The following is a 13248-nucleotide window of genomic DNA, read 5'->3' as shown; positions in this document are numbered from 1 at the left end:
AAGAGGGTCTGCGACGTCGATATAAGCTTCTGTGCAGCATGTGTAGCCGACGGAGTAAGCGACAAGCGAGACGCTGGGCCCTTCAGTCGGGTGTCCATCCTCGCACGATAGAGCGGTGGTGATTGACGTAGTATGAATTTTTCTGAGTGGTCTGATGTGTGCGTGCGGCGGGCAAGGGAGGCGTGTACGCGTAGTCTAAGTGCGTGGCCGCGCTAGTGGTTGGTGGTGCTGTAATGGTGTTTTTTGTTTGTCTGATAGTGTATGCGTGTTGAACGTGCCAGTGTCGTCTAGTGGTTAGGACGCGAGCTTCACACGCTCGAGATCGAGGGTTCGATCCCCTCCTCTGATATCTTCTTGGCTCTTTTGCCTCTCGTACCGCACTTTTGTTGCCGCTAGCTTTGCGAGGCTGACGTTGGCGCACCATACTCTCTGTCGCGTCAGCTGGACTTTGCATGCGTCGTTTTAATCCGTCGACCATTGGGATGCCGAACAGGCCACCGCGGTCTGGCTCACCTTCGCGCGGTATGGATGTCATCTAGCAGAGTCCGATATGGCCTGTGCGACGTGCAAGAGGGTCTGCGACGTCCATATAAGCTCTGTGCAGCATATGTAGCCGACGGAGAAAGCGACAAGCGAGACGCTGGGCCGTTCAGTCGGGTGTCCATTCTCGGACCGTAGGGCGGTGGTGATTGACGTAGTATGAATTTTTCTGAGTGGTCTGATGTGTGCGTGCGGCGGGCAAGGGAGGCGTGTACGCGTAGTCTAAGTGCGTGGTCGCGCTAGTGATTGGTGGTGCTGTAATGTCGTTTTTTGTTTGTCTGATGGTGTATGCGTGTTGAACGTGTCAGTGTCGTCTAGTGGTTAGGACGCGAGCTTTACACGCCCGAGATCGAGGGTTCGATCCCGTCCTCTGATATCTTCTTGGCTCTTTTGCCTCTCGTACCGCACTTTTGTTGCCGCTAGCTTTGCGAGGCTGACGTTGGCGCACCATACTCTCTGTCGCGTCAGCTGGACTTTGCATGCGTCGTTTTAATCCGTCGACCATTGGGATGCCGAACAGGCCACCGCGGTCTGGCTCACCTTCGCGCGGTATGGATGTCATCTAGCAGAGTCCGATATGGCCTGTGCGACGTGCAAGAGGGTCTGCGACGTCGATATAAGCTCTGTGCAGCATGTGTAGCCGACGGAGTAAGCGACAAGCGAGACGCTGGGCCCTTCAGTCGGGTGTCCATTCTCGGACCATAAGGCGGTGGTGATTGACGTAGTATGAATTTTTCTGAGTGGTCTGAAGTGGGCGTGCGGCGGGCAAGGGAAGCGTGTACGCGTAGTCTAAAGGCGTGGCCGCGCTAGTGGTTGGTGGTGCTGTAATGGTGTTTTTTGTTTGTCTGATAGAGTAAGCGTGTTGAACGTGTCAGTGTCGTCTAGTGGTTAGGACGCGAGCTTCACACGCTCGAGATCGAGGGTTCGATCCCCTCCTCTGATATCTTCTTGGCTCTTTTGCCTCTCGTACCGCACTTTTGTTGCCGCTAGCTTTGCGAGGCTGACGTTGGCGCACCATAATCTCTGTCGCGTCAGCTGGACTTTGCATGCGTCGTTTTAATCCGTCGACCATTGGGATGCCGAACAGGCCACCGCGGTCTGGCTCACCTTCGCGCGGTATGGATGTCATCTAGCAGAGTCCGATATGGCCTGTGCGACGTGCAAGAGGGTCTGCGACGTCCATATAAGCTCTGTGCAGCATGTGTAGCCGACGGAGTAAGCGACAAGCGAGACGCTGGGCCCTTCAGTCGGGTGTCCATTCTCGGACCATAAGGCGGTGGTGATTGACGTAGTATGAATTTTTCTGAGTGGTCTGAAGTGGGCGTGCGGCGGGCAAGGGAAGCGTGTACGCGTAGTCTAAAGGCGTGGCCGCGCTAGTGGTTGGTGGTGCTGTAATGGTTTTTTTTGTTTGTCTGCATAGAGTAAGTAGTGGTGAACGTGTCAGTGTGCGTCTAGTTGGTTAGGGACGCGAGCTCTCACACGCTCGAGGATCGAGGGTTTCGATCCCCTCCCTCTGATATCTTTCTTGGCTCTTTTGCCTCTCGTACCGCCACTTTTGTTGCCGCTAGCTTTGCGGAGGCTGACGTTGGCGGCACCATAATCTCTGTCGCGTCAGCTGGACTTTGCATGCGTCGTTTTAATCCGTCGACCATTGGGATGCCGAACAGGCCACCGCGGTCTGGCTCACCTTCGCGCGGTATGGATGTCATCTAGCAGAGTCCGATATGGCCTGTGCGACGTGCAAGAGGGTCTGCGACGTCCATATAAGCTCTGTGCAGCATGTGTAGCCGACGGAGTAAGCGACAAGCGAGACGCTGGGCCGTTCAGTCAGGTGTGCATTCTCGGACCGGTAGGACGGTGGGTGATTGACGTAGTATGAATTTTTCTGAGTGGTCTGATGTGTGCGTGCGGCGGGCAAGGGAGGCGTGTACGCGTAGTCTAAGTGCGTGGCCGCGCTAGTGGTTGGTGGTGCTGTAATGGTGTTTTTTGTTTGTCTGATAGTGTATGCGTGTTGAACGTGCCAGTGTCGTCTAGTGGTTAGGACGCGAGCTTCACACGCTCGAGATCGAGGGTTCGATCCCCTCCTCTGATATCTTCTTGGCTCTTTTGCCTCTCGTACCGCACTTTTGTTGCCGCTAGCTTTGCGAGGCTGACGTTGGCGCACCATACTCTCTGTCGCGTCAGCTGGACTTTGCATGCGTCGTTTTAATCCGTCGCCCATTGGAATGCCGAACAGGCCACCGCGGTCTGGCTCACCTTCGCGCGGTATGGATGTCATCTAGCAGAGTCCGATATGGCCTGTGCGACGTGCAAGAGGGTCTGCGACGTCCATATAAGCTCTGTGCAGCATGTGTAGCCGACGGAGTAAGCGACAAGCGAGACGCTGGGCCGTTCAGTCGGGTGTCCATTCTCGGACCGTAGGGCGGTGGTGATTGACGTAGTATGAATTTTTCTGAGTGGTCTGATGTGTGCGTGCGGCGGGCAAGGGAGGCGTGTACGCGTAGTCTAAGTGCGTGGTCGCGCTAGTGGTTGGTGGTGCTGTAATGGTGTTTTTTGTTTGTCTGATAGTGTATGCGTGTTGAACAAGTGTCAGTGTCGTCTAGTGGTTAGGACGCGAGCTCACACGCTCGAGATCGAGGGTTCGATCCCCTCCTCTGATATCTTCTTGGCTCTTTTGCCTCTCGTACCGCACTTTTGTTGCCGCTAGCTTTGCGAGGCTGACGTTGGCGCACCAATACTCTCTGTCGCGTCAGCTGGACTTTGCATGCGTCGTTTTAATCCGTCGACCATTGGAATGCCGAACAGGCCACCGCGGTCTGGCTCACCTTCGCGCGGTATGGATGTCATCTAGCAGAGTCCGATATGGCCTGTGCGACGTGCAAGAGGGTCTGCGACGTCCATATAAGCTCTGTGCAGCATGTGTAGCCGACGGAGTAAGCGACAAGCGAGACGCTGGGCCGTTCAGTCGGGTGTCCATTCTCGGACCGTAGGGCGGTGGTGATTGACGTAGTATGAATTTTTCTGAGTGGTCTGATGTGTGCGTGCGGCGGGCAAGGGAGGCGTGTACGCGTAGTCTAAGTGCGTGGTCGCGCTAGTGGTTGGTGGTGCTGTAATGGTGTTTTTTGTTTGTCTGATAGTGTATGCGTGTTGAACGTGTCAGTGTCGTCTAGTGGTTAGGACGCGAGCTTCACACGCCGAGATCGAGGGTTCGATCCCGTCCTCTGATATCGTCTTGGCTCTTTTGCCTCTCGTACCACACTTTTGTTGCCGCTAGCTTTGCGAGGCTGACGTTGGCGCACCATACTCTCTGTCGCGTCAGCTGGACTCTGCATGCGTCGTTTTAATCCGTCGACCATTGGGATGCCGAACAGGCCACCGCGGTCTGGCTCACCTTCGCGCGGTATGGATGTCATCTAGCAGAGTCCGGTATGGCCTGTGCGACGTGCAAAGAGGGTCTGCGACGTCCATATAAGCTCTGTGCAGCATGTGTAGCCGACGGAGTAAGCGTTGAGGTGGAGTCACGCTGGGCCCTTCAGTCGGGTGTCCATTCTCGGACCATAGGGCGGTGGTGATTGACGTAGTATGAATTTTTCTGAGTGGTCTGATGTGTGCGTGCGGCGGGCAAGGGAGGCGTGTACGCGTAGTCTAAGTGCGTGGTCGCGCTAGTGGTTGGTGGTGCTGTAATGGTGTTTTTTGTTTGTCTGATGATGTAAGTGTGGTGAGGGTGTCAGTGTCGTCTAGTGGTTAGGACGCGAGCTTCACACGCCGATATCGAGGGTTCGATCCCTTCCTCTGATATCTTCTTGGCTCTTTTGCCTCTCGTACCACACTTTTGTTGCCACTAGCTTGGCGAGGCTGACGTTGGCGCACCATACTCTCTGTCGCGTCAGCTGGACTTTGCATGCGTCGTTTTAATCCGTCGACCATTGGGATGCCGAACAGGCCACCGCGGTCTGGCTCACCTTCGCGCGGTATGGATGTCATCTAGCAGAGTCCGATATGGCCTGTGCGACGTGCAAGAGGGTCTGCGACGTCCATATAAGCTCTGTGCAGCATGTGTAGCCGACGGAGTAAGCGACAAGCGAGACGCTGGGCCCTTCAGTCGGGTGTCCATTCTCGGACCGTAGGGCGGTGGTGATTGACGTAGTATGAATTTTTCTGAGTGGTCTGATGTGTGCGTGCGGCGGGCAAGGGAGGCGTGTACGCGTAGTCTAAGTGCGTGGTCGCGCTAGTGGTTGGTGGTGCTGTAATGTTGTTTTTTGTTTGTCTGATGGTGTATGCGTGTTGACATGTCAGTGTCGTCTAGTAGTTAGGACGCGAGCTTCACACGCTTCGAAGAATGAGGGTTCAATCCCCTCCTCTGATATCTTCTTGGCGGTTTTGCCTCGAAGGACGGCATTTAATGTAGAATGTAGCTCAGCAGCAACACCGATACAAAAAGCCTGATTTGATGAGCCAACTCTCACATTTAGATATACGACAAATAATCTGTAGACAAGGGCAGTGCGAACCTCGTATCACGTGTAGAGTCAATTGACACAGTTACGGCACATGTACGATTATAAGATAATGGCAATAGGGCGGCCGCTTGTAGAAACCTTCGTCGCCCTCATCTCTAAGTAGACAGGTATGAGAGGTAGCATTTTCACTAATTATAGGTAAACTGTGGGCAGATGCTGCGCCTGCGAAGCAGACGCTGGAGTGGCATCAAAGCGCCAAGAACATACATAACGGAGTATACGAACTATACGGGCACTAATATGTGTCAGCTCAAGCACAACATCAATGTTGCCTGCTCTGCTATTAACCAAAGTGGCGCATTATATCCAAACTAGACCTTGGGAGGCGGATGGGAGGCGGAAGGGGTGCTTGGGGCTGGTGAGGAGAAAGCAAAAGTGCTGTTTCCTCCGACCAACCACTTTGTAGCCGAACACGTGACTGAGAGAGCCCCTTTTATAACACCCTATCTAATCTGATGCACCAATAAAGTGGTACGACAGGAAAATCTGATACACTCACCCCTCCTTTATTGAATAGATCGGCATACGTGGTCCTTATTGCTTGGTGTCCTGGCCGCAACTCTATTCCATGCGCACTGCAGCTCGTCCTCATTATTCAGCGTTTGTTGCTTCTTGAGTAAGTGCCTTCTTCACTGCGTGCCGCTGAGCGATACTAACTCGTTCGTTGTGACCTTGTTGTCCGTCTTGGTGCGTCTTGCTGCACAGGTTACCTCTGGAGCCGTACCGTCATTGAGGTGCTGCACAATGCCTGGACATCGTAGCCGCCCATGTCGTGTCGCCTGCAATGCATGCAGCTGTCTTGCGCAATCATCGGCTCCCTTTGAAGACTTGACAGTTTGAATACGGCTGATGAGTTGGCGCGCGGGCTTGGCAGCGCCGAGTGCTGCTGGTACTGTATGTGTCCTGGTCAAGTTGTGGCCGAACCTAGGTGGTCCACACCTCGTATAGTAGGTAGATCCTCAAAATCCCACTTCCATGAATCCACGAAAACCTTCCATCGTGTACGAAACACTCAATTGCGATAATGCTCTAAAACGGTTGTTTTGCTCTTGCTACGTTATGCTCGAATTTGAATATGTTAGCTTGTCCGTCGATCAACGTCGTTCGCACTCCAAGCAAAAACGTTCTCTACGGCCGCTGCGCTCGATGCACAGCTTGCTTCTCATCCCTTCATCACTACACTTGAGTTGTCATAGCCTCTTGATTGCGCGGTGCTGTTGCGTACTTGGCGTCATTAAGCTTCATCGTCACTTGAAAATATGTAGCTTCATGTTTTTGTAAGCACAGCCGAGGTCCATTGCTGATCTCTACCGTTGTTCAGACCGCAGTAGTCATGCACAATTTGCACCCCATGGGCGCTGTCCGTCACAAATGAGGTCCCTGTTTGGAAACGGAGCCATGTGCCGCCATAACGCACATCCAGATGTAGTTCTCAGCCCTCGGATCGGCCAAAAGATTACACTGGGATCGGGCTTGCGATCATGTTGGTGGCTTCTGCGACGATATGATGATCGATAAGATTGTCTGTAAGTGATCCCTCAACGACTCTGGGCTTCATCGCGCTGACCCCCGGTACCGACCAAAACGACTCCAAACTCTTGCTTGTGATGTACTTTGGCTTGTCTCATTCTGAGCCAATAGTTTCAAGAGCATACTTCACCACCATCTTGGCATACTTATTGTTCTCTCTCCGAGAGAAAACGTCAGCGTCCTCAGCCTGTCTTTTAGCGGCTTTAACTTCTGTGTTTCTGGCGCGGCGGCTCGACAGGAAAAACGATCTATTGCGAAAGGGCTTTCGCTATCCACAGCATCGTGAAGCTTAGAGTCATTAACCGGACTGCACTTTCCACAGGGAGTCGAAGTCTCCATCGTTGCGACCACAGCTAAGTCGGCCTTCTTGAAGCACCGATTAATCAAGTTAATTTTGGCTTGTACACCCACACTGAGCGGCATACCGAGAGTATGATCGAACTGCGCAACACTTGCGAGCATGACAGCAACACGCATGGTGTTTACGAAACCTTGCCGATGAACCTGCGCCGTCGCCAAGTTCCGAGCTGGATCGATTCTCATGTTGTCACCCAGTTCTATCCTGCTCGTTTTATTGGTGTCTTCGTGAGGCCTCATTACTAGCTTCTTAGTGATAGCTCGGGTCGCGCCTTAACATTGCTGCTGACCTCGCACCTGGTTTGTGCTTAAACTGCCTCACTGCTTCTTCAACCAAAACCAGCTTTAGAGTTTTGCAGGTGAGAGGGTCTTCACAAAGTGTACTCAACCTATTTTATTTTTACGCTTACAGCTTCTTCGCTAGCACCCACCACGTCAGGTCCCACTTTTACTGACGTGGTTGCTGGTTTCAATGGTCGTTCTTCAACTCGGCTCAGTCGCACTTGAAATGACCCGACTTTTCGCAGTGGTAACACACAGGACCTTCCTTGGTCTGCTCAGTGGGAGCATAGTGACCAGGCTTGTACGAGCGGTTGCTGAACGACTTCTTGTCAAATGGCTTCTTATTCAAGTTGCTCTTACTGGACCGTGAAAACGTTGCGCTTGATCCGGTTTCTAGGCCTGCGCTCTCCACCGAAGTGTGACATTTCATGCTTCACGGCTTGGTCCATCGCTTGGCTCAGTGTCTCTGGGTCATGAAGCTTGATGTAAGCTTGGCCGCTGGCTTGAGACCATCGCAGTAGTAGCTGATTTGGTCGACTTCGCTCATGTTCTCAACGCGAAAGATCAGCGACGAGTACTTCTCATTGTAATCCTTGATGTAATTGACCTGTCGGAGCTGGCGGAGCTTGTGACGCAATACAGCTTAGTAATTGAAGGCTTTAAAATGCGCAAAGGCATCGTGGGTAAATTGTCCCCACGCTGAAGTCCTAGAGAAAAAAACAGAAAGGAAACCAGCCCGACGCAGGTTCCTCCATCACATCAAGAGCAGCGCCGCCTTGCTGTCCGCCGCATCGTAGCCGTTGGTACGGCACAGTGTCACCACCTGACGGAGCCTCTGGTGTACGCTCTCGTCGCGCTTGCCCTTGAAGGGTAGACCGCTCGGAATTCGGGGCTTGGATTGCGTCGGAGACGAGCGTTGCGCTTGGCTTTTATAACGGAGAACGGCAAGCTCCACGCGTAGCTGTGCAAGTTGCGCTTCTAGGTTGACTTGAAGTCCTCCCTCCTCGGTTGCTGTGTCTTGGGCGGTATTGCGTGTCGTTGGCAGGGGCTAATGGTAACCAAATATCATATGATATTTTTGATAGTAATAGTACTATTTTCGATATTAAATATTAATAGTAACTCATTTTTGCAAAAGCTAACATAATATTTTTATATTAGCTCGGAGAACTGAAAAATATTAGATACTACATGATATTTTATGATATTTTCCCACTTAAGTACGTTTCTTGCCAGCTTAACCGAGCGGAGCCAAATAACTTTTTCGATCAGGTTCTAGAAAAGCAGTAGGCTTTAAGACTGACGAGTATTTGCTCTAGTATTTCACTGTGACACAGACAAAGGCGATCGAGATGGAAAACTGCAAACGCTTGCAGCTGTTTAACGTTGATAGAGCGAAATCAAGACATTTGTTCTTGTTCTCTTCCGATCTCCTCGTCGACATCGTGCGTCTAATAAACCTGCTGCCTGTGGCGCTAGATTAATGCGCTCAGCAGTGCCAACACACAACGCCAACCTTGCCGTCACTCACAATTGTCCCGGTACTCACGGTTGATTAGTAATACTTCAGCTAGTCGAGCGTTAACGACATCTGATTAGTTAATGTAGCCCGATTACGCAATCATTGAAAAATATAATATCGTATTAACTAATATTAAGTTGATATTTAATAATATCATATTGTCTCAAAAGAAAATATTAGGTGATATTTTTTATATTAACTGGTCTACAGGTGATATTTTCACAATATTAACTTCACCGATTTTGGAGTTACCATTAACCCCTGGTCGTTGGGGGCATAATCGTCGAATCAGACTAGCAAGTACTACTGGTACAGTCGTGCACCTCCAATTCGACACCGGTATCAGTCGATACCCTGCCAGATTTTATGATTACGCGAATCGGATGCGCAATTACCTTTGCCCATCACCACCCTAGCAATTAACCTTAACGGTTTTCCCCTCCTCGCCGAGGGATGACACGCCGCATCGATCTGATTTTAAATTTTGGATCGGACGTCTTCATACAAACACACACTTTGATTTTTTACCGCCAAGAACAATGGGACATCGCCCTTCCTCCTACATGTCCCACAAAAGCAGTATTTGTGCGTGAAGCACAAGTCAGATCCTGCATGCTCTCACTCCGAGCTTGCTCGTTGGGCAACGGAGCGCTTTAAGACCCCCCAAGCAGTAAAGCGCACTACCGTCCAGAATATTCTTAAGCGGTCCGCGGAAGTTGCCGCCTTGCCGGACGCCTATCGCGACCGGAAGCGCTGCTGCGCGCCCGCGATTCGAGCGTCTGACGCCAAGATTATGCAGAAGATTGGCGTAAATTTTGTACTGAATTAACAAATAAAATATCAGTGTACTGGATTTGTGTTTGTTTTTTGCTTTACGTTGTGCACTTATGCCCTGGCACTGTTGATATGGTCCGCCCTGTCGAATTGGAGGTGCACGACTGTATATCAAAACTAGCCTAATATCCTATCTAATCCGATATAAAACTAAAGTGATACGTCAGGCACATCTGATTCACCCTTGGACAGAACGTTTCATCACAAGAAAAATACATTTGTTTTTGATTTATTATAACTGCTAAATTAAAACAAAACCCGCTGCTTCTCAAATTTCAGCAAAGCCGCGTGCACGCGGCTTTGCTTATACATGTACGTGTGCATGCAATCCATTCTTATTGTTCGTATGAAGTGCCATACGGCAAGGCTGAACACGAATCTCTTGATTTTCGAAGGTTCTCGAGTACGCGTCGTATACAGGAAGTAACGGCGGTCAAACCCTAATATCGTTGACATTTTATTTCATGTGCTTATACAGGACCTCACTATAAGTACTGAGGTAGCTGAAACGAAGTGACGTTCACTATTTTGATTGGGTACCGGAGCAGAGGCTCCGGGGATCGCAGTTCGAACCCTGCAAAAGATGTGAACGGTGGCGATGAGGGGGGTAGTAGAAAAAGGTGTTAAGTAACGGTGCTAAGTAGATGTTGTTAAGTAGATGTTTGGTTAGACTTAAATTGCGCATGCTTGTGTCAGTTAGAGAGAGAGTAAATGTGTGTCAAGTTTGTCGTAGATCTTTTTTCGAGATGCATGCGTAGGCTGTTGAAGATGAATGTGGTGGAATCACGGTGGGGTCACTGTCCCGATGTGATATACCTTGGTTTCGACCTGGCAGCAGTGGCGGTACAAGCGTAGTTTGGTTGGTACGAAAACGGTAATGGAGCCAAGGGACGGGATACTTGGGTTGTCAGCTGCAATGTCGTACAACGACAGAGTGATTAGGAATTGGCTGGCGTGGAAGAGATCGTCGCGCTGTGCCTGTTGGTATTGCTGCAGAAGCGTTGGTACGGATGTGCTATATATATTGAAGATTGTACTGGAGACTTACCGTTTGTTGTTCGTGGAGTGACTCAGGCGCGCTTTGTTCGCCGAGGTAGAGACGCAGGAAGCGTAGGCCGTGAATGTATTCGTTGACAGTCCATAGTAGGCGCGCTTGGATTTGTATGGACTCGCGAGTGTCTGAGTTTGTGACGTCGTTGTTCTGGATGAAATCGCGTAAATCTACTGACAATTGATTGTGTTAGTACTAAAACAAGAGTTAGTAATTAGGATATGTACCGTCAATAGTGTCGATAATGCGGCGCTTCTGGTGTTGCATTGATTTCTTTATCTTCTTGATGAGCGACACGTATTCTGCGTCAGGTCGCTTGTGTTTTAGCGGTGTGGGTGTCACGCGAAGTGTTGCAGGTGACAGTATGCGCGACGAAGATGGCGCTGGTTCGGGTACGACTGTCACTAGCGTTGGTGTTGCGGGTGCTGTCGCTGACGTAGTTGTTGTCGGCATTTCGTGCTTGGATGATCTGATGGATGGCATGGGTGATTGGTGTCTGGGCGGAGCTGCGCAAATTGAGGTATGGCCTGTGTTGCTGTTGAATCTGTGTATTTCCACGAAAAGTCGTGTTATCTCCCTGCTTCCTCGTCGCACATAGGTAGGATATTAAACTGCATGTTATATGTGGGAGAAGGTTGTGGTGCGTTAAAGATGAATTCTTCAATGTGAGCGCATGTGAGAGAGGAGGTGTCGTTGTCGAATGATTTCGACGATAGGTCGCTAACAGTATTGGTGTTTTGATAGCGAGACATGGAGGGAGCGCTCAAGTTAGTTCGAGTTGTGGCGGCAAATGTTGCTGTTGGGGGAAAGTGGATTGTGTGTTCGAAGGTAAGGGGCATTATGTTTATAGTTTTGAATCCGTTGGTAACAGTTTGTGTTCACGTATCAGGGAGAGATCTCGGTTTGAAACTGTAAAATTGATGAGGACACAAAATATGGATGTGGCAGTGACTGCATTAATCGCGCGGTACGTGGTGTAGGAATTGTATCCAAATATGTTGATATCACTGACGAGGTGTGTGGCAGATGCGGTATGAATGCGCACTGGAGTGCTGTCCATGTGGAAAACGATGCTCGAATCGGCAATTACAAGTCGGATCGGCACTTGTGTCAGGTGTAATTGACTGTGGTCGTAAAGGCCTCGGCGTGATCACGTTGGAGGATGCCAAAGCTGGGCAATTTGTGGGTGACGTTGGTGAGGTACTGAGCAAAAGTGAAGCCATGATGCGCTGTCAGGTGCGGATTTCGAAGCTATTGGCTGCTGTAGAAAATGGTCACTTGACTGTAATGTTTAGGATTATCAAAAGATGAAGCATGTGTACATGCTTCAGGTAAGCGCTGATAAGTTATCGATGCCACACGAATCGGTGGATGTATGCGGTTTGTGAATCATAGCTGCGACCCAAACTGTCAAATGGAGAAGTGGAATGTACGTGGGCAAGAGCGTGTGGATTGTTTGCGATTCGTGATGTTAGGTGTGGTAACGAGCTTACGTTCGATTATCAGCTGCAATGCGTTGATTTTGGGGTGCGTAACATTCGTATTGACGCACGTTTGAGGCAGTGCTGATAATGATTGTTGTAGAATTCTATTGAGTGTCTATGTGGTTCTCGGAATTGCAGAGGTATTATCGGCATGTCGATCGAGAAGCGATCAATTAGACGGCAGCGGTGTGTTGAATCAGAGTCGAAAAGACGAATGGTACAACTCACCATCGACGATTTTTTTCGAAGCAATAGTTGGTCTACTGGGCTTCCCGTAGCCTATGGCAATACACTCAACTTAGCACTGTGCAATTACCCTTATCTGTATCTGTTTTCAGTCACACTGTCCATCTACTAGATGAATAGATGACACTTTGTGAGTCTCTACAATATATGATATTTTGTGAGTCTCTTGCCTCGTTGCGGCAAGAAAAAATGACGGTGCAGAGACTCACAGTTGCCAGATTGTTTTATCATTGATCCCGATGTTTAAACATCACAAACTACACTAGACAGCTTTCTGGTACCTCACCACGTGACCGACCAGATAATGTAGGCGCTCACACGTTGAAGGGTAAGCTCTCGCTTGTCAATAACGTTTTCCAACTGCGCGGTGTAATAAAGACGTTCTAAAGGAACACGTCCTGTACCTAGTTTATTTGCATCGGATAGTTTGTTTGTCGTACGCGTGAGACTAGATAACTATGTTTCAAGATGATGTGAAGGTTCTTCATTTTGCAGCAAACGGCATGAGGCATTCTCAGCAACTACAGTGCAGAGCAGAAGACGGCGGGCCGACGTCGCCGAAATGCCGAAGCCGCGCGTCGATACCGTGCTCTATTAACACCTGGAGATCGCAAAAGGCACCGATAACAGGCGCTTGTACGACGTCGAAAGAGGCGACAGCTTTCGACTGCACCTTCGACATCAATGCCAGCACCTAGGCGAGCATCTTAATCTGCTACCGCTGTTGTAAACGAGGATGACGCGCACTCAACGGTTGCATGGGGAGCCAGCGACGTCCCGCAACGGCTACCAGCTTCTTCAGTGACTTAAGGAAGCGTACTGGAACAACTGCGTGGAGCGTTGGACGCGTCGGGATGGGACGAGACAGTGTGCACAGTGTGC

General features: G+C 50.3%; 1 protein-coding gene and 1 non-coding gene across 2 annotated transcripts; one reads left to right on the top strand and one right to left on the bottom strand.

Annotated features, from left to right (window-relative positions):
* Positions 1 to 4831: 4831 nt before the first annotated feature.
* PITG_28420 lies at positions 4832 to 4906 on the top strand. Its single transcript has one exon. It is a non-coding gene; the product is annotated as a tRNA-Val (tRNA).
* Positions 4907 to 7440: 2534 nt separating this feature from the next.
* PITG_15389 (uncharacterized protein) lies at positions 7441 to 7678 on the bottom strand (the record flags this gene model as incomplete). The annotated part of the gene is made up of 2 exons (XM_002898301.1): positions 7441 to 7543; positions 7590 to 7678. 2 exons carry the CDS (start codon positions 7676 to 7678, stop codon positions 7441 to 7443), a joined length of 192 nt encoding a protein of 63 aa, XP_002898347.1.
* Positions 7679 to 13248: the final 5570 nt, after the last annotated feature.

The sequence above is a fragment of the Phytophthora infestans genome, genomic scaffold (assembly GCF_000142945.1).
Source record: "Phytophthora infestans T30-4 supercont1.37 genomic scaffold, whole genome shotgun sequence".
NCBI lineage: Eukaryota > Oomycota > Peronosporomycetes > Peronosporales > Peronosporaceae > Phytophthora > Phytophthora infestans.
The sequence above is the reverse complement of the archived record's forward strand: the minus strand, read 5'-3'. Positions and strand labels throughout refer to the sequence as shown.